Below are 23,627 nucleotides of genomic sequence, written 5' to 3'. Positions count from 1 at the left end.
CACAGAGTCCTAAACAAGGTGAACCCCAAGAGGCCCACACCAAGACACATCATCATCAAGATGCAAAAGGTTCAAGACAAAGAGAGAATCTTAAAAGTAACAAGAGAAAAGCAGTTAGTTACCTACAAGGGAGTTCCCATAAGACTGTCAGCTGATTTCGCAAAAGAATTTTGCAGGCCAGAAGGGAGTGGCAAGAAATATTCAGAGTGATGAAAAGCAAGAACCTACAACCAAGATTACTCTATTCTGCAAAGCTGTCATTTAGAATTGATGGCCATATAAAGAGTTTTCCAGACAAGGAAAAGCTAAAGGAGTTAATCACCACCAAACCATCATTATATGAAATGTTGAAGGGTCTTCTTGAAGAAAAAGATAAAATATATGAACAAACAAAATGGCAATGAATACATATCTATTGACAATTGAATCTACAAACAAAATGAACAGGCAGAACAGAAACATTCTCATAGATACAGAGAACATTTTGTTGGTTGCCAGATGGGAGGGAGGTTGAGGGAATGGGTGAAAAAGGTGAGGGGATTAAGAAGTACACATTGGGCCCTGGCCGGTTTGGCTCAGTGGTTGGAGCGTTGACCTGCGGTACAGAGAGACCTGGGTTCGGTTCCCGCTAAGGGCACGAACCTCGGTTGCAGTTTGTCCCCGGCCCTGGTTGGTCGTGCGGGTGGCAACCACTCGATGTGTCCCTTCACATCGATGTTTCTCTCTCTCTCTCTTCCTCTCTCTCCCTCCCACTCTATCTGAACAAAAAATGGAAAAATGTCCTCGGGTGAGGATAAAAAAAAAAAGAAGTACACATTGATTGTTAGACTGACACACCTCAAAAGGAAGGGGGGTTGGGGAGTGGGAAGAAATAAACCAAAAAAAAAAGTAAGCCCTGGCTGGTTTGGCTCAGCGGTTGAGCATTGGCCTGTGGACCAGAGAGTCCCAGGTTTGGTTCCCGCTAGGGGCATATACAAAAAAATAAAATAAAATTTAAAAAAAAGTAAAACATTTAATTGTGGTATAAAATACACGTAACATAAAATTTACATCTTAATCTTTCTCCTATTTTTTTTTTTTTAGAGAGTGGAAGGGAGGGAGGGAGGAGGAGGGAGAGAAACATTGATGTGAGAGACACATCCATTGGTTGCCTCCTGCATGCGCCCTGACTCCCCAACCAGGGCAGGGGATTGAACCTGCAATTCTTCCATGTGTGGGCCAGGGCTTATCTTAACCATTATTATGTAGATAGTTCAGGCCCTGGCCGGTGTGGCTCAGTGGTGAGAATGTCCTCATGTGCACCAAAGAGTCAAGAGTTTGATTCTCAGCCAGGGCACATACCCAGGTAGTGGATTCAATCCCCAGTCACGTTAAGTATATTCACATTGTTGAGCATCCAATCCCTAGAAGTTTTTTATCTTGCAAAACTGAAATTCTATACTCATTAAATAACTCCCCATATCTCCCTCTCCTGCCCCAGGTGCTGGCACCCCCATTCTACTTTTTGTTTCTATGAGTTTGACTAGGTACATTAAGTAAATGAAATAACACAGTGCTTGTCCTTTTGTGACTGGTTTATTTCACATAACAACAGAGACTTGGCAGATGTGATTGATGATTTAGAGATGGGTGTTAAGTGTTAAAGAATTTGATGGGTCTTTGTGCCTGTTTTTTGGCAAGAAGCATCTAAAACCTTGGCATTTTCCAAGTGATAGGAGTGTCTTTGTTCTTGATGGGGACCCCTTGGCTCATACTGGAGTTTATACCAAGGAGATGGCTCAGGGTAGGGGATGGTCATGCCAGAAAAACCAACCATGAGGGGTGGCACTTCCAGCCACCCAACCTCCAGGGAGGGCAGTGGGCCTGAAGATGCAGTGCAGTTACATGACCAATGAGTCAATCAATCACAGTTTCATAATGAAACCCAATAAAAACTCTGGACACCAATGCCCAGAGGAACTTGAAAACTGGTGATCACACTGAAGTGCCAGGATGGTGACCTGTCCTGAGTCCATGGAAGCTTTTTAAGACCCTCCCAGCCCTCACTCTATGGGTCTCTTCATTTGGCTGGTCTGAATTTGTTTCTTTATAATAACACTTTAAGTATAGAGCTTTCCTGAGTTGAGACATTCTAGCAAATTATAGAACCAGAGGGGATTGTGAGATCCTCTGAATTTGTATCAGTTGGTCAGAATCAATTGGTTATTTGCATAAATACAAGAGTATCAATAAATTAAATGGATTGAATAGGTTTTCTCCAATTTTACTTTACTGGAATGTTACTCATTCATAAGGAATCTTTAGATCTAGCTTCAGTGCAGGGCTACTCACTGGGTTTGGGGGCATCATAGAGCCATGAGGTCACTTAAAGAGGTTAGGGTCTCTGGAATAAAACTTAGAAAAGCTCCCCACATATTCACACTCAGCCCCAGGCAGGGGTCAGGGACCCAGCTAGTGCACCCTGGGGCACAGGAAGGTGGGGTCAGATCAAAGGGCCCAGGAGCCAAGATTTTGGAAGTAATGTGTTAGGTCTGTGTGGGAGAGCTTGTGGTGAGGTTGAAGAGGAGGTCCCACAGCACAGGCACTGGATCGGCTGAGTTGGGCGTGTAGTTCTTAGTAGCGGTGGGTGGAGAAAAAAAGATCTATGATGGTGGGCGGACCCAGGAGGGTGAGTAGCTGGGTGTAATCGCAGCGGTGGGTGTGGCTGAGGGCTACTGAGTGGGCTCAACAGCTGAGCCTCTTCTCGCAGATCCAGTTGTCCCTCTCATTGTGGCAAGGGGCATCGTTCCATGACCCTGAGCGTAGCATCATGATGCAGTCCTCGTGCCCCTGAGAGTCATTGGGTTCTCCCAGGTTCCAGTAACTACAGCGGTTTGGCGGAGGAGGTGGGGGGTGTTACTGGAGATCTAGGCTGGGGTCCACCCTTCAGGGTCTAGCCTGTTTATTGCTGGGGTCTATTCTAGACATCTGAGAGCCTAACTTAAGCATGCACCTGGGATATAACTTTCTAACCCCTAGAATTTATCTCGCAGTCAGATCCTGGTGGCTAGACTGCCCATTCCTAAGGAGTCCTTGAGATCTGTCCAAAGGATTGCCCATAAGGTCTGACCTCTCCCCTTCCCCAAATCCCTTTCCTCACCTGAAGCTGAGCGGGACTCCGTCAACCCACTGATAGCCCTGGACCTTGCTCGCGCGGCGCACGGCCCTCAGGCCCAGCCAGTAACCGAGGCCCCGTGTATTCCGAGTCAAGAAGCCCTGGATGGAAGGGGAGACAGCTCACCGAGTTCATCCCGCCCTCACATACCTCCTGGGCCATGCCCGCTCAGGTGAACTCCGCCTTGGGCTCGGACGCCCAGGCTGCGCACCTGCTCATCCAGGTCCCCGACAATCACCAGGTGCGCACCCGCGCCCGCACAGTGGCGCTGTGCCTCTTCCCATGTGGCCTGCAGCACCGAGAAAAGGTAGCAGGAACCCCGGAAGGGCAGCCACGACGTGGGGCACTGTTCGCAGGAACCTGTGAGACGACAGAGGTCAGTGAGGCAGACTGCCCCCAGGTGGAGCAGATGGAGGGGACTGGGAGGCGCAGGGGCAGAACCATCGCAAACAGATCAAGGTCAAAGGACTGATCTGGGCGGATCAGGGAACAACGTGGCCCACGGGTAGGGTCTACTTATCTCCACCATCCCCTCCCCCATCCTGTCCTGCTCACTATTTCCAAGTCGGACGGCCTCCAACTCCCGGAACAGCTCACTGCGAATGTCCTCGCGGTCCCTTCCCGCTTCAGCCAAGCTCTGGGTCACTGCGAGGTCAAGGGAGTCCAGATTGTAGCTGGGGTCAAGGTCAGGAGTAGGGTTGCGATTAAGTAAAGGGCAGCATCTATATCCGTGGTCAGTGTTACGGTCAAGAATATCACGGTCATGGACTTTTATAGTTGGGTAAAGTCCCCTTGTGTTTGGGGTTAAGAGTTGTAGTCAAGGACAGAGTCCAAGGGGGAGGGGCAGGAGCAGGATGGGAGACAGGATCAGGGTTAGAGGTCAAAATCATAGGATAGGGTCTGGGTCACAGAGGGATCAGGATGTAAATCAAGGGTCGAGGGGACTTGTATGGTGAGGGATCAGGGGTCGTGTCAGTGTCCCACCCTCACCGCGCTCGCTCAGTTCTTTCAAGGAACTCTCCAGCTGGATCAGCTTTACATGCACCTCCTCAAACGTCGTGCCTGCGGTCTTCAGCTGTGCCTGCGTCCTCAGGCCTGGGAAGAGGGCGGGGATGGGGTGAAACATCTGAGACCTCCTCCAATCCTGGCTACAAGACCCACCCCAAGTTCACAAGACCCTCCCAAGCCCAAAGGCCCCGCCTCTGAGCCCACAAGTCTCACAGCAGCTGTTGCAGGCTCCGACCTCTTGCTTCAGGGCATCCAGCACTACTGTCTGCTTCGAGGCTGAAACGACACCCATCCGACACCCACACGCCAAGTCACCTGCAGGGACTCACGGGGACACCCTTCCCCACTCCGGGCCTGCCCCGGGGACCCTGAGGTACCCACCCACCTACTCACAAACCCTGGAGCCCCCGGTCTCCACGCACCGTTTGTTCTCAGCAGGTCCTGGCCGCCGAGCAACGCCTCATGCTGGCTGGAGGCTGAGGAGAGAGGTTCCTGCAGGCGCGGCTCTGGGAACTCGGGAACTCTCCCCTAGCCCGAGGGGTGCGGGGACCCTCGTCTTGGGACGCACAGAGCAGAGCGGATGGGCAGGAGTACATATCCCAGGCGCCAAGGAGAGACAAGCATACAGGGCCATGCACACACATTCTTGCATGTACATGCACACTCACGTGCGTGCATACAGCCTGAAGATGCACACAAACCCTGTTCACACGTGTTCACACTCAGCCCCAGGCAGTGACCCCAGCTGGTGCGCCCTGGGGCAGAGGGAAGAAACTAAGCAGGGGGTTGGGTGGGGGAGGACTGAGACACACTCTCCCCAATATACACGATCACTCACCCTTGGAAAGTAGGATGCTCAGAATGAGGGCCCACAGTACTGTGGTGACCAGGAGAGCCAGGGTCAGGAGGAGGAATCGCCTTCCCCAGCATCCCCAGTGCCCTTGGATAACAAAGGACTCATGGGTCTTTCCTGTACCAGGACAGTCCTGGATCCCTGAGCCCCCGGAACTGAGCCCTGGGTGCTTGGGTCCTAGGAAACTGGGATTCAAAGAAGTTAAGTAATTGGCCTATGGTAGCCCTTAAGAGACAGAGCTGAAATTTGAATCTATGTCCAGTTGGCTCTAGAGCCTGTGGTGTCTCTCGTGCACCCAGGACTTGTTCCCTGTATTGGCTGTTCTCCTCCCTTCTCCAATCAAACCCCAAATCAGAGGGACCCAAGGGGGTCAGTGAGGCAGTCCCAGTGCTCGCTCATACCTCCAGGGATCTCCTCGAGGCTGCCACCCCATTTGCTGTAATCAGTAGTGTCCATGGTAAGCAGGCTTTCAGCTCTGGGCAACGATATAAATGTAGCCCCTCCCTCACCCTGCCCCGCCTCCTCTCTCTTCCTTCCTTTCAATTCCTGGTACCAAGGACCTATTGTTCAATCACAGGGCTGGGCCCTTTCTGGGCTGAGCTAGGGGGTAAGGGTGAAGTGGGGTAGGGGAAGTGAGAGAGTGGGGCAGGGTAAAAATAGGGTGGAGAGAGTGGAGGGAGATGAGCAGTGGAGTGTGAGCACTTGCTGACTCATGTGTGTGTGTGTATCTGTGCACAGTATCAGTCTCCCTGGGCTGGTAGCTGCAGCAACATCTCCAGGTTAGTGCTGGAGGCTTCGCTTTGGAGCCAGCCTCCCACTTCTTAGAGATCTGAGGCTGGGCTTCCTCCCAAGAGGGACAGACTGAACATGTCCAAGTTCCAGCCCTGCCTCAGGATCCCTGAGAAAGTTTCCTCAGGCTTGGACTCCTGGGCTAGCTCAGCTTCACTCCTTAACTGTCCCACAGATGGCTACCAGAGGCTGACCCTTAATTCAATCCTGGGTCAGAAGGGAGAACACAGATGATCAGCTAAGCTTCTGTACTCAACTCTTGAGTGGGTGGGTGGAGGGGTATATGTATGTAGCTTCTAGAAGCCTCAATTGTTCTTCTCTGTGCAAAGGGGGACAGTAACAGGGCCTCTCTCCAAGGAATACTGTGATAAAGAAATGAGGTTATGGCGTGCATGTGGCCACTGTCCTGCTGAGGGTGGATTTGCTGGGTTAGCTTCGAGTCAAGGTGAGGACCCTGAGAGGGAACTAAAAAACCACACCCTCGCCCTGGCCGGTTTGGCTCAGCGGTTAGAGCGTCGGCCTGCGGTCCGGAGAGACCCGGGTTCGGATCCCGTTAAGGGCACGTACTTCGGTTGCACTTTGTCCCCGGCCCTGGTTGGTCGTGCGGGTGGCAGCCACTCGATGTGTCCCTTCATGTCGATGTTTCTCTCTCTCTCTCCCTCCCACTCTATCTGTACAAAAAATGGAAAAATGTCCTCAGGTGAGGATAAAAAAAAAACAACAAAAAACAAAACCACACCCTTCCCATAATGAAGACCTTGGATTGGGATCCTGCGTGGAACAACCTACCATAAGACCTCAAACAGCTTGCAACAGCCCCCTGTCTTGGGAGAACACATTAGGTCAGGTGCCCAAATCACCTGTCCATTGGCCCACACGCCTGTCTACTGTCCTGAACAACAGTCATCATGCCTTGTGGTCGCAAGGGTAAGCTCTGTGCTCGTGAGAAATGCAGCTATAACAGAACTGAGAGCCAAGGTGCTAAGAGTGATCAAGCCACTACAGAAAAGGAAGGAGAGGCTGCTTGCTCTCCTGTCCTCTTTTGGGGGATGCTCCCTCAAGCTCCCCTGGAGCTGGCACTCTCCAGGTGCCTCCAAGTGCCCCAGGCACCACTACAACCACTGCAGGTGCTTCATGCAAAAGATCTGCTGTAAAAGCCAAAAGCCAGGTTCAGAAAAATAAAAAATCCTCCAGAGCCTCAACTTCTACTGAGGGCTCTGGCCAAGGTCTTCTAACTCAGAAGGCAACTATATAGGGTACCTGCTGGATCAATATAAAAGGAAGGAGCTCATTAAAAAGGCAGACATGCTGAAGATAGTGCACAAATGGTTCAGGAAGGACTTCCCTGATATCCTCAGGAAAGTCTCTGAGCACATGGATCTGGTTTATGGCCTCAAATTGAAAGAAGTCAAGCCCAATGGTAACTCCTACACCCTTATTGACTATCAAGATGACACCAGCAATGGTAGTCTGAGCAGTGGCTTCAGATTTCCTAAAAAAGGGATTCTGATGCCTTACCTGTGTGTGATCTTGAATGGCAACCGTGCCTCTGAGGAGGATATCTGGGAATTCTTGAATATGATGGAAAGATTCACTTCATTTTTGGGGCACCCAGGAAGCTTATCACCCAAGATTTGGTGCAAGAAAAATACCTGATATACTGGCAGGTGCCCAGCAGTGATCCTCCATGCTGAGTTCCTGTGGGGCCCAAGATCCCAAACTGAGACCAACAAGATGTAAGTCCTGCAATTTTTGGCCAAGCTCAATGATTCCATCCCCACTGCCTTTGTACCCCATTACGAAGAGGCTTTGAAAGATGAGGAAGAGAGAACCCAAACTAGAGCCCAAGCTGTACCCATGGCTGACACTCCGTCCAAGGCCAATGGGCGCTCCCAGGCCACAACCAGCTACAACCCTCACCATCAGTGATGTTGAGGTGGAGTCTCCACTTTTTGGACAGAAAGTCCTGTTAAGCAGTCCTAATATGCAAAATATCTTCTTGGCTTATATGTGCATGGATTTATTTTTTCTCGCATTTTCAAGTGGTGTTCTTTTAGATAAGATGTTTATTTAGATCCAGAATATAATGACATGGATCACACATTTATAGCCCTTTATTGGGCAAGGAGTAAGAGTTTTGTTTTGGAAATAGAAATAGGAAATCCTTTGATCACTTTTGTGATCCAGAACAGGATAAAATGGCGTTGGGATAGGAAAATCTTTGAGATGTGAAAGAACTGTACCCTAAAACAGTTGGGAACAGTAGATAGATAGATATATAGATGGATAAATAGATAAAGTAAAAATTGGACACTTCTGTTTTAATTTTTTAACTACAGTTGACATACAATATTATATTCTTATAGGTGTACAACATAGTGATTACACTTTTATATAACTAAGATGTGCCAACCCTCATATGACCAGTACAATCTGAACCATACATAGTTGTTGCAATGTTATTGACTATATTCCCTATCCTGTGCTCAGCATTATTTGTTACAGTCAAGACATAGAAGTGTTCATCTGTACATGAATGGTTAAAGATGGGGTACTGAGATAACACCAATCACTTCTTGTTTGCCTTAGTACATTTAGTCTTTTGTTTTGTAAATTTATAAGATATGTACCTGGATTTGCTTATGTTTTTCAAGAATATTTGAGAATATAAATCCTAGTGCATCATAAAAAAAAAAGAAATGAGGTTATGCCCTGGCCAGTTTGACCCAGTGGTTAGAATGTCAGCCAAATGGACTGAAGGGTTCAAGTCCTGATCAAAAGCTGGTAACCTGGGTTGCAGTTCGATCCCCGGCCCTGGTTGGGGTTGTGCAGGGGTGAGGGTGGGGGGGAGGGATAGGGGCAACCAATCGATGTGTCTCTCTCACATTGATTCAATATTTCTTTCTCTCCTCCCTCCCTTCCACTCTAAAAATCAATGGAAAAATATCCTCGGGTGAGGATTTTAAAAAAAAAAGGAAATGAAGTTATGCATATTAAGGCCTAATTCCATTTCCAGGCACAAAACCCACTAAATGTTAATTAATCCTTTCAAAAACACTGAACACTTCCCATGTTCCAGCATCGATCTGGAAACTGGGCATGGTCTGATTGTGGGGCAAAGGTGCAATGGCCACCTTAATGAGAATTTAACTTCAGACTGAAGAACAAAGCAGGCAACTCCATAGACTATAACAGAATTTATTATAGGGTGATATACATATGGGGAGATTGGGCTGGAGCAGAACAGATGGCTCAGCAGTTTGTGCAGATTATTTTTTACTACCAAACCCCTGTTACTGTGCATTTATATAGTATAAATGAGGTACTTATAATGATTGACAAGACAAAGGGACAAAGAATACAGTAGTGCCAGGGGCCATTCTTTCAAGTGGTCTTGTGATGGATGGTTGTTTATTTATTTTTATTAAAAAAAATTTTTTTTATTTATTGATTTTTAGAGAGAGAGGAAGGGAGAGGGAGAGAGCGACAGAAACATCAATGAAAGAGAACATCGACTGGCTGCCTCCAATATGTCCCCCACTGGGGATCGGGCCTACAACCTGGGCATGTGCCCTTACCAGGAATTGAACCAGTGACCTCTTGGTGTATGGGTCGACGCTCAACCGCTGAGTCACATCGGCTGGGCGATGGTTGTTTAAATTGATACTATCACCAGTTTGACTATCTCAATTGTCATGCCATTCTGGCCATTATTAACAAAAATAGTCATGGCTACATTTTAAGGAATACAGATAATCAACTAGAAGGTTTGATATGCTTGCTAAGGATAGTGAGGTTAGTCACAGTATGAAACTTTGAAATGAAATCTGGACACAGAGATGGAGTTGGTTTTGTTAACATTTACATCTATACTGGCATACATCAATGCCCAAACCAGCAAAGTCGTTCCTTGGAGCAAACGTTCTAGTAAGGGGTAAAGAGAGACAGATAGTAAATGATGAACATAATGAAAAAGTAAGTTGTATAAATAGTGATTCTCAGCTGGGGATGATTTTGCCCCCCAGGGGACATTGGGCCATGTGTGGAGACATTTGTAGTTGTCACAAGTTTGGGGTGGGTGAGTGGTGATACTGACATCTAGTGGGTGGAGATCAAGGATGCTGCTCAAAACCAGCCCCCAATGCTGAAGGTGAGAACGCTAATATAAGATATTAAAAAGTTCTTAAGTACTATGGAAGAAAATGTCAAGAAGGATAAAGGACTTTGGAGTACTGGGCTGGGGCAGTGGTCAATAAATTTAATGACCAGTCTCAATAAATTGAATGAGAAGGTAAAATGTTGTTTTGATCCAGCACTTCCTATGTTCCAGCTTTTCTCTCTCTCTCTTTTTTTTAAAATTGAAAATATACCCCACCTTCTCAAATCCTCTCAACAACAATCAGAAATAACAAAAATTATCCACATTTTATTTAAACTTTTTATTCGATGCCTATTTTCCTGCCTTGTTCCAGAAAGGAATGAGAGAGACATGCACAATAAAATAGGATAAAAAGACGAGAATTTTTTTAAAAAAGGAAGGCAAAGATGAAATCAGGTCAGGAAGGAAACTTGAATCTAAAAGACTAGGCTGGGGCAAAGTTCAGACAGAGGTGCTGGGCTTGTGACAAACACAGACTCCCTTTGTTGCAGCAGAAGATTGGGTTCAGACACCTGGAGAATGGCAGACAATTTTTTCAGAGGAATCTGCCTGAGCAGATGTGTACACCAAGTTCTCATTGAACTTTCCATATATATAGTAGCACTTTTCTACTACTGGACCAAGGTAGTTGGCTTCACTCATGGCCTAATGCGGTGTTAGGAAAGACAGGTTCTCCTTACACAAAATGGATAGTCGTCAACACCGCTCTGAGCTCTTAGCATGTTTCAAGTAGTGGTGAGTTTGAGGAGTTTGAGACCATGGACAGAAGCTGGATAAAGGGCCAACTGCGGTCTCTCAGCCTGCAGGGATCAGTGCAACCAATGAAACTATAAGCACACGCTGCTTGGAGTGAGGGGGAGATTTTCAAGGCAGCAAATGCTCCAGATCTTAGGACGCAGTCTCATTTATTTGCAGATTGGTACTCCCAGGTTACAAGTGGATTTATGTAAATTATTTCCTTTAGATGGTCTCTGTAAACTATACAGGCTACTTTTGTCTCTTGCTTTTTATGGTGGAAAGAGACTTTGACACTAAAAGATAACAAACACAGACATTTGAGTCCTAGGACCCATTAGTCCACCCATGCAAACCTTATCTTATTCACATGCAAATGAAGCACTCAATTGCACCTGGGCTGGCCAGATAGTGAGAATGCATTAACACAAGGTTACAAATGATCCATCTTCCAACTTCCTAACCCCACATCCAACTATGGATTACTGTGGATACCTGGGAAATGTCTGTCACTCTGTTGCTGGCCTGCTTGCGCGCGCGCGCTCTCTCTCTCTCTCTCTCTCTCTCTCTCTCTCTCTCTCTCATCTCTAGGATCTAAATGAGAATCCTGAACTGAGGGGGAAAATGATCATTTAAGTACAGTGGGAAGAATTCAGTTCCATATAGAACCAGGAGATGTAAAAATTTCAATGATGAATCAGATGGTAATCTCAGGCAGATCATGTAATCTCTGGGTACCTAGTTTCTTCATCTTTACCATCAACAGATGGTAATGCCCAATTTATTATGTTTCTGTGGCCTTTAAGAAGACAGATGTAAATGTATTGTGAAATATTTAATATATCCTCGTTATCCCCCAGTCACCACTAATCTATTTTCTGTCATTAGATTAGTTTGCATTTTCAACTCAGTATAATTATTAATACTTCATTCCTTTAAAAAAATTTTTTTTCTTTATTGATTTTAGAGAGAGAGGAAGGGAGAGGGAGAGATAGAAACATTGACGAGAGAGAACATTGATTGGTGGCCTCCTGCATGCCCCCACTGGGGATTTGGCCCACAACTTGGGCATGTGCCCTGACCAGGAATCAAACCAGTGACTTCCAGATGCATGTGTCAACACCCAACCACTGAGCCATACTGGCTGGGCCATTCCTTTTTATTGCTGAGTAGAATTTTGTTGTGTGGATATACCAATTTGATTATACATTTACCTGTTGATAGATATTGGGGCTGTTCTCAGTGCAAGTATTTATGTGGATGTATGTTTTCACTTGCCCTGGGAAGGATCATCACAGGTACTCATCTCCTTAGGGCTCACACACAACATCCCCTCACTAATTTATTTAACAGGTATTTATTTAGTGCCTACTATGGCTTCTCATTAATTCATTTAACTAATATTGAGTGCCTGCTATGTGCTCTGTTGAAGTTCTTGATCATGTAATGGCAAATACAGCCAATCCCTGCCCAGATGGATCTAAATCTAAATATTTGAAAAGGTAAACTTTGGAAAGAATATCTGGGTAGATACGATTTCTTAGTCAAAATATCAAGAAGACAACAAAAGAATGATTATAAATTAAACTACATTTTAAACACTTCTATTTTGACTAGGTCATGTTTTGTTTAGAAGATGATCTTTAAGTTTGTTGTCATACTGGCACACATTGTTTTCTTAATTTCTCAATGATTTTTTTTTTTTATCCTCACCCGAGGACATTCTTCCACTTTTTTATTCAGATAGAGCGGGAGGGAGAGAGAGGAAGAGAGAGAGAAACATCGACGTGAAAGGGACACGTCGAGTGGCTGCCACCCCTATGACCCTACCAGGGCCAGGGACCAACTGCAACCAAAGTACATGCCCTTAGCGGGAACCGAACCCGGGCCTCTGTGGACCGCAGGCCGACGCTCTAACCGCTGAGCCAAACCGGCCAGGGCTGTTTTCTTAATTTCTAATTGCTGCTGTATTTTCTTTCTTATTCCAAGTTTATCTCAAGTATATCCCATTTGTGAGTCTTTTTCTAAAAAATAGGTTTATTTATTCTTTCTCCTATTTTTGGTTTAAAGATATGGTATTGTTTACTAGTTAAGGGTCAAAATGCCTGGGCTCACTCCCAGCTATACCACTTACAAGCTATATAATCTTAGGAGAATAAAAAAACCTTATTTCTGTGCCTCAGTTTCTCATCTATAAAATGAAAGTAATATTAGTGGTAGTAGTTCCTACCTCATTGGACTATTATGAATTTATGTGAATTAATACATATGAAAGCTCTTTAAACTTGGTGTTTTTTGCTATTTTTCTTCAATGATCTCACCTTTTATTTTATTTTTTTTATCCTCACCCAAGGACATATTTTTATTTTTACATATTTCCTTTTTTTTTTTTGTTCAGATAGAGTGGGAAGGAGGGAGAGGAAGAGAGAGAGAGAGAGAGAGAGAGAGAGAGAGAGAGAAACATTGACGTGAAAGGGACACATTGGACACATTGAGTGGCTGCCTCCCACACAACCCCAACCGGGGCCAAGGACAAACTGCAACCGAGGTACATGCCCTTAGCGGAACCGAACCTGGGTCTCTCTGGACTGCAGGCTGACGCTCTAACTGCTGAGCCAAACTGGCCAGGGCTCACCTTTTATTTTTTAAAAATTCCCTACTCCTACCTTCTTTTGGTTTATTTTTGCTTACTAAAAACTAATTTATCAAGTGAAATCCTTACTTCCTTCATTTTTAATCTCTTGTCTTCTATCTCTCCCTTCTCTCACTCACTTTTTTTTTCTTTATTGATTTTAGAGAGAGAGAGAGGGAAAGGGAGAAAGAGATAGAAACATCGATGAGAAAGAACATCGATTGGCTACCTCTTGCACCCACACTGGGGATTGGGCCCACAACCTGGGCATGTGCCCTGACCAGGAATCAAACCAGTGACCTCTTGGTGCATGAGTTGATACTCAACCACTGAGCCATACTGGCCTGGCATCTCACTCACTTTTTAATCCCCTTACAAAAGCCTTTAAATAATATTTGCTGCTTCTCATTATGAATCCTGAGGTAGTACATACCCCATCAGATGCTGACTCGCTCTCTGCTCACTTTCCTGTAAACTGTGTCCTTCTCTTATCTTTTTCTAGGAGGTGGTTTTTTTCTTATTAATTTATAGAAGTTCCATATGTATTATAGATACAGACGCAATCATCATTTTCCATGTGGTGGCTGGTCTTTCCACATTTATTTTATTTTATTTATTTTTTGTTCCTTTTCCCCCCATTAACACCCTCCTCCCCATCCTTCCCCGTTCTATCCCCAGCTTTGTTGTCCATGTCCATTGGTTATGCGTACATGCATATACGTTCTGTCATTTATCTCCCCCCCCGACCCCTTCTGAGGATTGTCAGTCTGTACCCTATCTTTCCACATTCTTTTTTTTTTTGTAGTACGTGCCCCTAGCGGAAACCAAACCTGGGACCCTCTGGTCCTCAGGTCGACACTCAACAGCTGAGCCAAACTGGCCAGGGCTTTCCACATTCTTTATGGTGCTTTTTTTGTTTGTTTGTTAATCCTCACCTAAGGATATTTTTCCATTGATTTTGTGTGTGTGTGTGTGAGAGAGAAAGAGAGAGAGAGAGAGAGAGAAACATCGATTGGTTGCCTGCTGGGGTTGGAACCTACAACCCAGGTACGTGCCCTTGATGGGGAATGGAACCTGTGACCATTTGGTGTGTGGGCCAACACTCTAACCACTTAGTAGCACCATCCAAGGCTCTTTATGGCGCTTTTGATTGTTCATCAGTGAGTAAGTGAAACTTGGTGGGCACACAGTCTGAAATAAACTAGTAGTATACTAGTTGTACAGGCAGTGACATGTGTAGATCTCAGTAAACTGGGATCTCAAGAAGCAGAAACCATTTGAGATTCAGGATCTAGATGAAATTGATTTATCAGCCCTTATGAAGGAGAAAGAATGAATGCATTTGGGGGATCATGGGAGGCTTTCTGGAAGAGGTAGCAAGAGGCATTTATGTAAATTATAGCCACATAAGTATGTGTACTTAAGGACATGTATAATGCATATCTAGTGGATGCCTATTGTACAAAGAGAGGAAGAAAGATTAGACATTAAAGGTCAGCAGTGCTCACAACACAATCCAGGGCTAAGAAAGGTTATCGTCCACAAAATGGGAGGGTCCTGTTCCTCTTCCTAGAAATCTCCCTATTCTGAGATACAAAACCCATCTTGACCTAGTCATCAGAAGTGGAGCTTGAGTCAACAGGCACTGGCAGCTGACTTAGCAGTAGGATTTTACTGTGTGGCAGAACGTTCTTCCCTTTTTCTGGGGCTGTTGAGGACAGCAGTGCTTAGGAGGGGTGAGGGCTCAGTGGGAGGAAATGGAAAAAACCACAAGGATTGTACGATCTCATCAGAATGTGTTTTTGGGAAAGGATCTAGATGGAATTGATTTATCAGCCCTTATGAAGGAGAAAAAATGAATGCATTTGGGGGATCATGGGAGGCTTTCTAGAAGAGGTAGCAAGAAGAACTGGGCCATCAAGGGCAGTTGACAGAAAAAGGAATATTCCAATAGGCAGAGAGTACAGCTGAGATTGGAGTTGAAGCTACAATGGGGAACCAAGGGGAGCTGTCCAGCCTAGTGAGGCAACCAGAAAGCTGCCTGCCCCATGCCCCTTACACAGAATTTGCCTCAGGGTAAATAAAAGGGAAAGGGAGATCCCAGGTACTAGGCTGGCCACAGACTTCTAACCTCTAGTTATGCTCCATAATAGGGAAGGGAGACCGATTTTTGGTAGCTGTGGGGCAGAAGAGTGGAGAGCATGTGACTAGAGATCTCTCTCTCTCTCTCTCTCTCTCTCTCTCTCTCTCTCTCTTTCTCTCTTTCTTTCTTTTCTCTTCTTCTTTCTTTCTTTCTTTCTTTCTTTCTTCTTTCTTTCTTTCTTTCTTTCTTTCTTTCTTTCTTTCTTTCTTTCTTTCTTTCTTTCTTTCTTTCTTTCTTTCTTTCTTTCTTTCTTTCTTTCTTTCTCCTCACCTGAGGATATTTTTCTACTTATCTTCAGATAGAGTAGGAGGGAGGGAGAGAGAAGAAGAGAGAGGGAGAAAGAGAGTAACATTGGCATGAGAGGGACAGATCAACTGGTTGCCTCCCGCACAACCCTGACCAGGGCCGGAGACAAACTGCAATGGAGGTACGTGCCCTTGACTGAAATCGAATCCACGACTATTTTTTTTTTTAATGAATTTTTATTTATTTTTTTTGTTACAGATATTTTACCTTTTTACCCCAATGGCACCCCCCACCCCACCCCCCCTCCACCCTGTCCCCGGCTTAGTTGTCCATGTCCATTGGTCATGCATACATGCATATAAGTTCTGTGGTTTATCTCTTCCCACCTCCCCACCCCCCATCCCCTCTTCTGAGGGATGTCAGTCTTCCATGTGTCTGGGTCTACTGTATTCCTCAGACTGTTATGTTCGTTATATTCCGTATATAAGTGAGATCATGTGGTATTTGTCTTTTTCTGCTTGGCTTCTTTCACTTAGGATAATACTTTCCAGGTCCCTCCATGTCGTCTCAAAGGATAAGAGATCTTTCTTTCTTACCGCTGCATAGTACTCCATTGTGTTTATGTACCACAGCTTTTTTATCCATTCGTCTACTGGTGGACACTTGGGCTGTTTCCAGATCTTAGCTATTGTAAATAGTGCGGCTATGAACATGGGGGTACATATATTCTTCCTGATTGGTGTTTCAGGCTTCTTAGGGTATATTCCCAGCAGTGGGATCACTGGGTCAAATGGAAGTTCAATTTTTAATTTTTTGAGGTAGCACCATATTGTTTTCCAGAGCGGCTGCACCAGTCTGCATTCCCACCAGCAGTGTATTAGAGTCCCCTTTTCTCCACACCCTCGCCAACACTTGTTGTTTGATGATTTGTTGATGGCGGCCATTCTGACAGGTGTGAGGTGATACCTCATTGTTGTTTTAATTTGCATCTCTCTGATGATTAGTGATGTTGAGCATTTCTTCATATGTCTCTTGGCCATTTGTATGTCCTGTTTGGAGAGGTGTCTATTCAGCTCCTCTGCCCATTTTTTAATTGGGTTCTTTGTCTTCCTTTTGTGGAGTTGTATGAGCACTCTCTATATATTGGAAATTAACCCCTTATCTGATACATCATTGGCAATGATGTTCTCCCATACAGTGGGTTGCCTTTCCATTTTGATGATTGTTTCTTTTGCTGTGCAGAAGCTTTTGAGTTTGATGTAGTCCCATGTGTTCATTTTCTCCTTTATTTCTGTTGCCTTAGGTGATGTATCAGTGAAAATTCTGCTGCGTATGATGTCCGAAATTTTGTTGCCTACATTTTCTTCTAGAATTTTTATGGATTCACGGGTCACATTTAAGTCTTTTATCCATTTCGAGTTTATTTTTGTGTATGGTGTAAGTTGATGGTCTAGTTTCATTTTTTTGCATGTAGCTGTCCAATTTTCCCAACACCATTTATCAAAGAGGCCGACTTTACTCCACTGTATGCTCTTGCCACCTTTGTCAAATATTAATTGAGCGTATTGCCTTGGGTCCATTTCTGGGTTTTCAGTTCTGTTCCACTGGTCTATATGCCTGTTCTTGTGCCAGTACCAGGCTGTTTTGGTTACAGTCGCTTTGTAGTATAACCTGATATCTGGTATTGTGATCCCACCTACTTTGTTCTTCTTTTTCAAGATTGCTGTGGCTATTCGGGGTCTTTTTTGGTTCCATATGAACTTTTGAAGTATTTGTTCTAGTTCTATGAAATATGTCATTGGTATTTTGATGGGGATTGCATTGAATCTATAGATTGCTTTGGGTAGTATGGACATTTTAATTATGTTAATTCTTCCAATCCATGAACAGGGTATGTGCTTCCACTTTTTATATCTTCCTCTATTTCTTTTTTCAATGACCTGTAGTTTTCTGCAAATAGGTCCTCTACTTTTTTGGTTAAGTTTATTCCTAGGTATCGTAATTTTTTTGGCGCGATGGTAAATGGGATTGTTTTTTCAGTTTCTCTTTCTGTGAGTTCATCATTGATGTACAAGAATGCCATCGATTTCTTGACGTTAATTTTGTATCCTGCTACTTTGCCAAATTCATTTATTAAGTCTAATAGATTTTTGATGGAGTCTTTAGGGTTTTCTATGTACAATATCATGTCATCTGCAAATAATGACAGTTTCACTTCCTCCTTTCCAATTTGGATCCCTTTTATTTTTTCTTCATGTCTGATTGCTGTGGCTAAGACTTCCAGTACAATGTTAAATAAGAGTGGCAAAAGTGGACATCCCTGTCTTGTTCCTGTTCTTAATGGAAATGTTTTTAGTTTCTGTCCATTGAGTATGATGTTGGCTGTAGGTCTTTCATATATGGCCTTTATTATGTCGAGATATGATCCCTGTATTCCTACATTGCTGAGAGTTTTTATCAGAAATGGATGCTGGATTTTGTCGAATGCTTTTTCAGCATCTATTGATATGATCATGTGGTTTTTATTCTTCATTTTGTTTATGTGGTGTATCACGTTTATTGATTTGCGAGTATTGTACCAGCCTTGCATCCCTGGAATGAATCCCACTTGGTCATGGTGAATAATTTTTTTGATGTATTTCTGGATCCGATTTGCTAATATTTTGTTCAGGATTTTGGCGTCTATGTTCATCATGGATATTGGCCTGTAGTTTTCTTTCTTCGTAGTGTCTTTTCCTGGTTTTGGAATTAGAATTATGCTGGCCTCATAGAATGTGTTTGGAAGTCGTCCTTCTTCTTGAATTTTTTGAAATAGTTTGAGGAGAATGGGTGTTAGTTCTTTTTTGAATGTTCGGTAAAACTCCCCTGTGAAACCATCTGGGCCTGGGCTTTTGTTTGCTGGGAGAGTCTTGATTACCTCTTCAATTTCCTTAGTTGTTATTGGTCTGTTCAAGTTTTCTATCTCTTCCGGGAATAGTTTTGGGAGACTGTGTGTTTCTAGAAATTTGTCCATTTTGCTTAGATTGTCGAATTTGTTGCCATATAGTTGTTCATAGTAGTTGTTAACGATCTTTTGTATTTCTGTGGTGTTGGTTGTTACTTCTCCTCTTTCATTTCTGATTTTGTGTATTTGGGTTCTCTCTCTTTGTTTCTTGGTGAGTCTAGCTAAGGGTCCATCAATCTTGTTGATCTTTTCGAAAAACCAGCTCTTTGTTTCATTGATCCTTTGAATTGTTTTTTTGGTCTCTATGTCATTATTTCTGCTCTGATCTTTACTATTTCCTTCCTTCTACTTGCTCTGGGGTTTTCTTTTTGTTTGCTTTCTAATTCTTTAAGTTGTGAGGTTAGACAGTCAATTAGAAATTTTTCTTGTTTTTTGAGGTAGGCCTGTAGTGCTATGAACTTCCTTCTCAGAACTGCTTTCGCTGCATCCCATAGATTTTGTGTTGTTGTGTGTTCATTTTCATTGGTTTCCAGGAAGTTTTTAATTTCTTCCTTGATCTCCTCGGTGACCCATTCATTGTTTAATAACATGCTATTTAGCCTTCATGTATTGAAATGTCTTTGCATGTTCTTGTTGCAATTGATTTCTAGTTTCATGCCATTGTGATCTGAGAAGATGCTTGATATGATTTCAATCTTCTTGAACTTGTAGAGATTTAGTTTGTGTCCTATCATGTGGTCTATCTTGAGAAGAATGTGTATTCTGTAGTTTTGGGTGTAATTCTCTGTAGATATCTATTAAATCCATTTGGTCTAGTGCTTCATTTAGAGTCTCTGTTTCCTTGTTAATTTTTTGCCTAGAGGATCTATCCAGTGCTGTCAACGGGGTGTTGAAGTCCCTTGCTATGATTGTATTGTTGTCGATTTCTCCTTGGAAGTCCTCCAGAAGATTTTTAATATATTTTGGTGCTCCTATATTGGGTGCATATATGTTTATCAAGGTTATATCTTCCTGTTGGATAGACCCTTTCAATATTATGTAGTGGCCGTCTTTGTCTCTAGTTATGGTCTTCATTTTGAAATCTATTTTATCAGATATGAGAATTGCTACCCCAGCTTTTATTTGCTTTCCATTTGCTTGGAAAATTTTTTTCCATCCCTTCACTTTCAACCTATGTGAGTCTTTTGTTGAGAGGTGGGTCTCTTGTAAACAACATATAGATGAGTCATGCTTTCTTATCCAATCAGCTACTCTGTGTCTCTTTATGGGAGCATTCAATCCATTTACTTTTAAGGTGATTATTGATATGTACTTATTTATTGCCATTTTTGTTTAGTGTGGTTCTATTTTTTTTCCCATTTCTACTGCTAATTACAGCAGTCCTTTTAACATTTCTTGCAGTGCTGGTTTGGTGCTAATGTATTCCCTTAGACTTTTTTTGTCTGTGAAGCTCTTTATTTGATATTCTATTTTGAATGATAGCCTTGCTGGGTAGAGTAGTCTTGGATTCAGATTCTTGTTTTTCATGACTTTGATTACTTCATGCCATTCTCTTCTGGCCTGTAGTGTTTCTTGTGAGAAGTCAGCTGAGAGCCTTATGGGGTTCCCTTTGTAGGTAACCTGTTGCTTATCTCTTGCTGCTTTTAGGATTCTCTCTTTGTCTTTAATTTGTGGCATTTTAATTACTATGTGTCTTGGTGTGGGCCTGTTTGGGTTCTTCTTACTTGGGACTCTCTGTGCTTCTTGAACTTGAATGCCTTCTTCCTTCACCAAATTAGGGAAGTTTTCTCTCACTATTTTTTTGAATATATTCTCTATCCCTTGCTCATTTTCTTCTTCTTCGGGGACTCCTATGATGTGAATATTATTACGTTTCCAGTTGTCCCATAGTTCTCTTAAGCTGTCTTCCTGTTTTTTAATAGTTTTTTCCTTTTGTTTTTCTGATTGGTTGATTTTTTCTACCCTGTCTTCTAATTCACTGATCTGGTCCTCAGCTTCCCCTACTCTGCTTTTTAAACCTTCCAATGTGTTTTTCATTTCTGATATGTCATTTTTTATCTCTTCTTGTTGGTTTTTAATTTCCAATTGGCTTATTTTTAGTGTCTCTATGTCCTTACTCATGCTGTTCAGCTTTCTCAAGATCATGGCTCTGAATTCTAGCTCTGTTAACATGCCTAATTGCTCCACATTGATCTCATCTTCCGTGGAGGTGTCTTGCTCTTTCATTTGGCTTCTGTTTCTGTGTTTCACCATTTTGGCTATCACTGTGGGCTTTGGAGCCTGTCAAGTTCTCCCTGTGGGTGTTGGTGTTCTGCTGTTTGTGGCTCCTTCTCCTGTGTTTAGATGAGCGAGGGAGTACCCACGTTGAACACCACTGTCAAGTCTTACATTCCTGGTTAAAGTTGCCAGCCCAGGAAAAGTACTGTTATCCTCTAGCTTTTTGCAGTCTAGGTTAATTGATGAGTTTTAGGTTGTCAGTTGATTGAAAAACTCCCTCTGTTGCTCAGCCAAGGGGCTTTCACGAGGGTGGGGCAGATGCTGGTTGTTAGTGAGCCTCAATTAGCACTTCAATGGCCCACAGGGTGGGGTTGGATCTCCGAGGGAGGGGTTGCTGCCTCTCCTCAGAGCCCTGGGAAGGAGCAATGTGGCCACCGTCCTGAGTGGCTGCACTCAGCCAAAGCACTGAGCGCCCTCCAGATCCCGAGTGTCCCGACACAGTTCCAGTCCAGTCTGCCCTCCCTCCGCCGGAGCCCAAGGTGAGTGGCTGTGGCTGTTTTAGCCTCTGTCCCGGCTGCGCTTTGGAGCCGCCTGGGAGTGTAGCCCGAGGGCGCTGCTCCCAGCTAAGGCTACTGCTGAGCTGCCGACCGTTCTCGTGCCTTCGCATGCCTACCGGGAAGGAGTCAGTGTCCCTCGTTGTATGGTCCTCGCAAGCTGCTTTTCTGTTGGTTTTTCCCGTCGATTTGTCTGTGTTATAGTTGTAATTCCAGTGTGGTTCTGGGAGACGGTCTGTGTAGCTCCGTTCACTCCGCCGCCATTTTTCGGTTCCCCTCCACGACTATTTTGTCCACAGGCCGGCACTCTAACTGATGAGCAAAACGGCCAGGGTGTGACTAGGGATTTTTAAAGAACGTGATGAGTCCAGGAAGCACATGGGACTATGAGGATCCCTGGAGGCATCTAAGTCAGCCTGGAAAATCTGGGAGGGCTTCCTGGAGGAGGTGATGCTGGAGAAGTAGAATTACAGATGCAGTTAAACCTCAATTCTCGAATGTCTCCCAACTTGAACAGTTTGATTTTTAACCAAATTGTTCATGGAAAAAAAGTTCCAGCTGTTGAACAAACTTCAGTTCTCGGCCTGACAACCTTTTCATGCTGATACATCAGCATGACAAAAAATGTCTCTCAGGCCAGAAAGGAGAGAATGTGCCAGTATGAGTCAGTTTACTGCTAAAACTCATGTAGTTAACATCTCAGGAAGTTGTGTTGTAAATATTTTTGTGTTTTTCTGCTTTTGTTGCTAGTGAAATGGAGGATTAGCACAATTTTAAAACATAAAAAGGCCACCAAGCATGCTGATGTTGCTAATGATATGAAAGAAACAATGATTACAGGCAGTTGAAGAGGTAGAAAAACTGTTGTTGATTTGGATAAACAAAAAGCAGTTCGCTGGTGATGGATTTTGGAGGCCATGACGTAAAAAATGTGAAGATGCTGCATACTGACCCCCTGAAAGACACCTTTGGGACAAGTGCTGAAAGTGATTTGTTTAAGGCTAGTAGGGGGTGGTTCAATAAATTTAAGAAGTGTTTGTTTATAGATTAAACAGTACATTAGATATGTACTGTATAAAGAAAAGGTTAAAACAAGGAATCATTTGGAGGTCTGAAACAAATAAATTCAGTTTACATTATTTCTTTTTTTTTTTTTATCCTCACCCAAGGACATTTTTCCATTTTTTTGTTCAGATAGAGTGGGAGGGAGAGAGAGGAAGAGAGAGAGAGAGAGAGAGAGAGAGAGAGAGAGAAACATCGACGTGAAAGGGACACGAGTGGCTGCTTCCCACACAACCCAACCAGGGCTGGGGACAAACTGCAACTGAGGTACCTGCCCTTAGCAGGAACCGAACCTGGGTCTCTCTGGACTGCAGCCTGATGCTCTAACTGCTGAGCCAAACTGGCCAGGGCAGTTTACATAATTTCTAATGGGAAAAAATGATTCGTTTTTTTAACAAATTGCTTCTCAAACAGCCTTCTGGAATAAATTAAGTTCAAGAACCGAGGTTCTACTGAAGATAGAGTTGTTTTATTGTGGTAAGATACACAAGATATGGGTGATAAAAGAGTTTTCCTGCCCTGGCCAGTTTGGCTCAGCGGTTAGAGCGTCGGCCTGCAGTCCGGAGAGACCCGGGTTCGGTTCCCGCTAAGGGCACGTACTTCGGTTGCAGTTTGTCCCCGGCCCTGGTTGGTCGTGCGGGTGGCAGCCACTCGATGTGTCCCTTCACGTCTATGTTTCTCTCTCTCTCTCCCTTCCTCTCTCTCCCTCCCACTCTATCTGTACAAAAAATGGAAAAACATCCTCGGGTGAGGATAAAAAAAAAAAAAAAAGAGTTTTCCTAACTTGATATTAACACATATAAAGATTGAGAGTGGGGAAGGAACAGGACTCTTTGGAGAATCTGAGACTAATTCGTGAGCAGTAGTCTGGGGCTGGGATGTAAGCTGGGGCCAGATTGTACCAGAACTTGAAGAGCAGGGGCAGGGGGTTTGGACTAATATAAGAAGAAGGCAAAAACACAGGATTTAGCCCTGAGGCCAAGGCCACTCTATGATTTCTATTCTCTCCATAGATGGGAGGCTTGCAACTCACCAGGGAACCCAGGTCAGTGCAAAAGGTATGTTACACTTGGGTTGCTGTTGAGAAGGCAAGCCAGGTGCAGCCCCTTAGGCAGTGCAGAGACCCCCACC

At 44.1% G+C, this 23,627-nt stretch overlaps 1 protein-coding gene and 1 pseudogene across 1 annotated transcript; one reads left to right on the top strand and one right to left on the bottom strand.

Moving 5' to 3' along the window:
* Positions 1-1,567: 1,567 nt before the first annotated feature.
* Positions 1,568-5,492, bottom strand: LOC118615572 (C-type lectin domain family 4 member G-like). The gene is made up of 9 exons (XM_036240638.1): positions 5,417-5,492; positions 5,001-5,102; positions 4,585-4,638; positions 4,376-4,438; positions 4,145-4,249; positions 3,710-3,799; positions 3,366-3,514; positions 3,140-3,255; positions 1,568-2,863 (listed from the first exon to the last, which is right to left on the bottom strand). The coding sequence occupies exons 1-9, from the start codon at positions 5,469-5,471 to the stop codon at positions 2,725-2,727; spliced, it is 873 nt and encodes a 290-aa protein (XP_036096531.1). The 5' UTR covers positions 5,472-5,492; the 3' UTR covers positions 1,568-2,724.
* A 1,220-nt stretch (positions 5,493-6,712) lies between these two features.
* Positions 6,713-7,733, top strand: LOC118643773 (annotated as a pseudogene).
* The last annotated feature ends 15,894 nt before the right edge of the window (positions 7,734-23,627 follow it).

This window comes from Molossus molossus, unplaced genomic scaffold, assembly GCF_014108415.1.
Source record: "Molossus molossus isolate mMolMol1 unplaced genomic scaffold, mMolMol1.p scaffold_m16_p_4, whole genome shotgun sequence".
NCBI classification, from domain to species: domain Eukaryota; kingdom Metazoa; phylum Chordata; class Mammalia; order Chiroptera; family Molossidae; genus Molossus; species Molossus molossus.
The sequence above is the reverse complement of the archived record's forward strand: the minus strand, read 5'-3'. Positions and strand labels throughout refer to the sequence as shown.

Excerpts from the sequence above, each read along its gene's own strand:
- LOC118615572 (XM_036240638.1), bottom strand. The coding sequence starts at position 5,471 with ATGGACACTACTGATTACAGCAAATGGGGTGGCAGCCTCGAGGAGATC. Across the intron at positions 4,439-4,584 it reads GGACCTGCTGAGAACAAACG|CCTCGAAGCAGACAGTAGTG; the intron begins GTGCGTGGAGAC and ends GTGTCGTTTCAG. Across the intron at positions 4,250-4,375 it reads CGGAGCCTGCAACAGCTGCT|GCCTGAGGACGCAGGCACAG; the intron begins GTGAGACTTGTG and ends CCCTCTTCCCAG.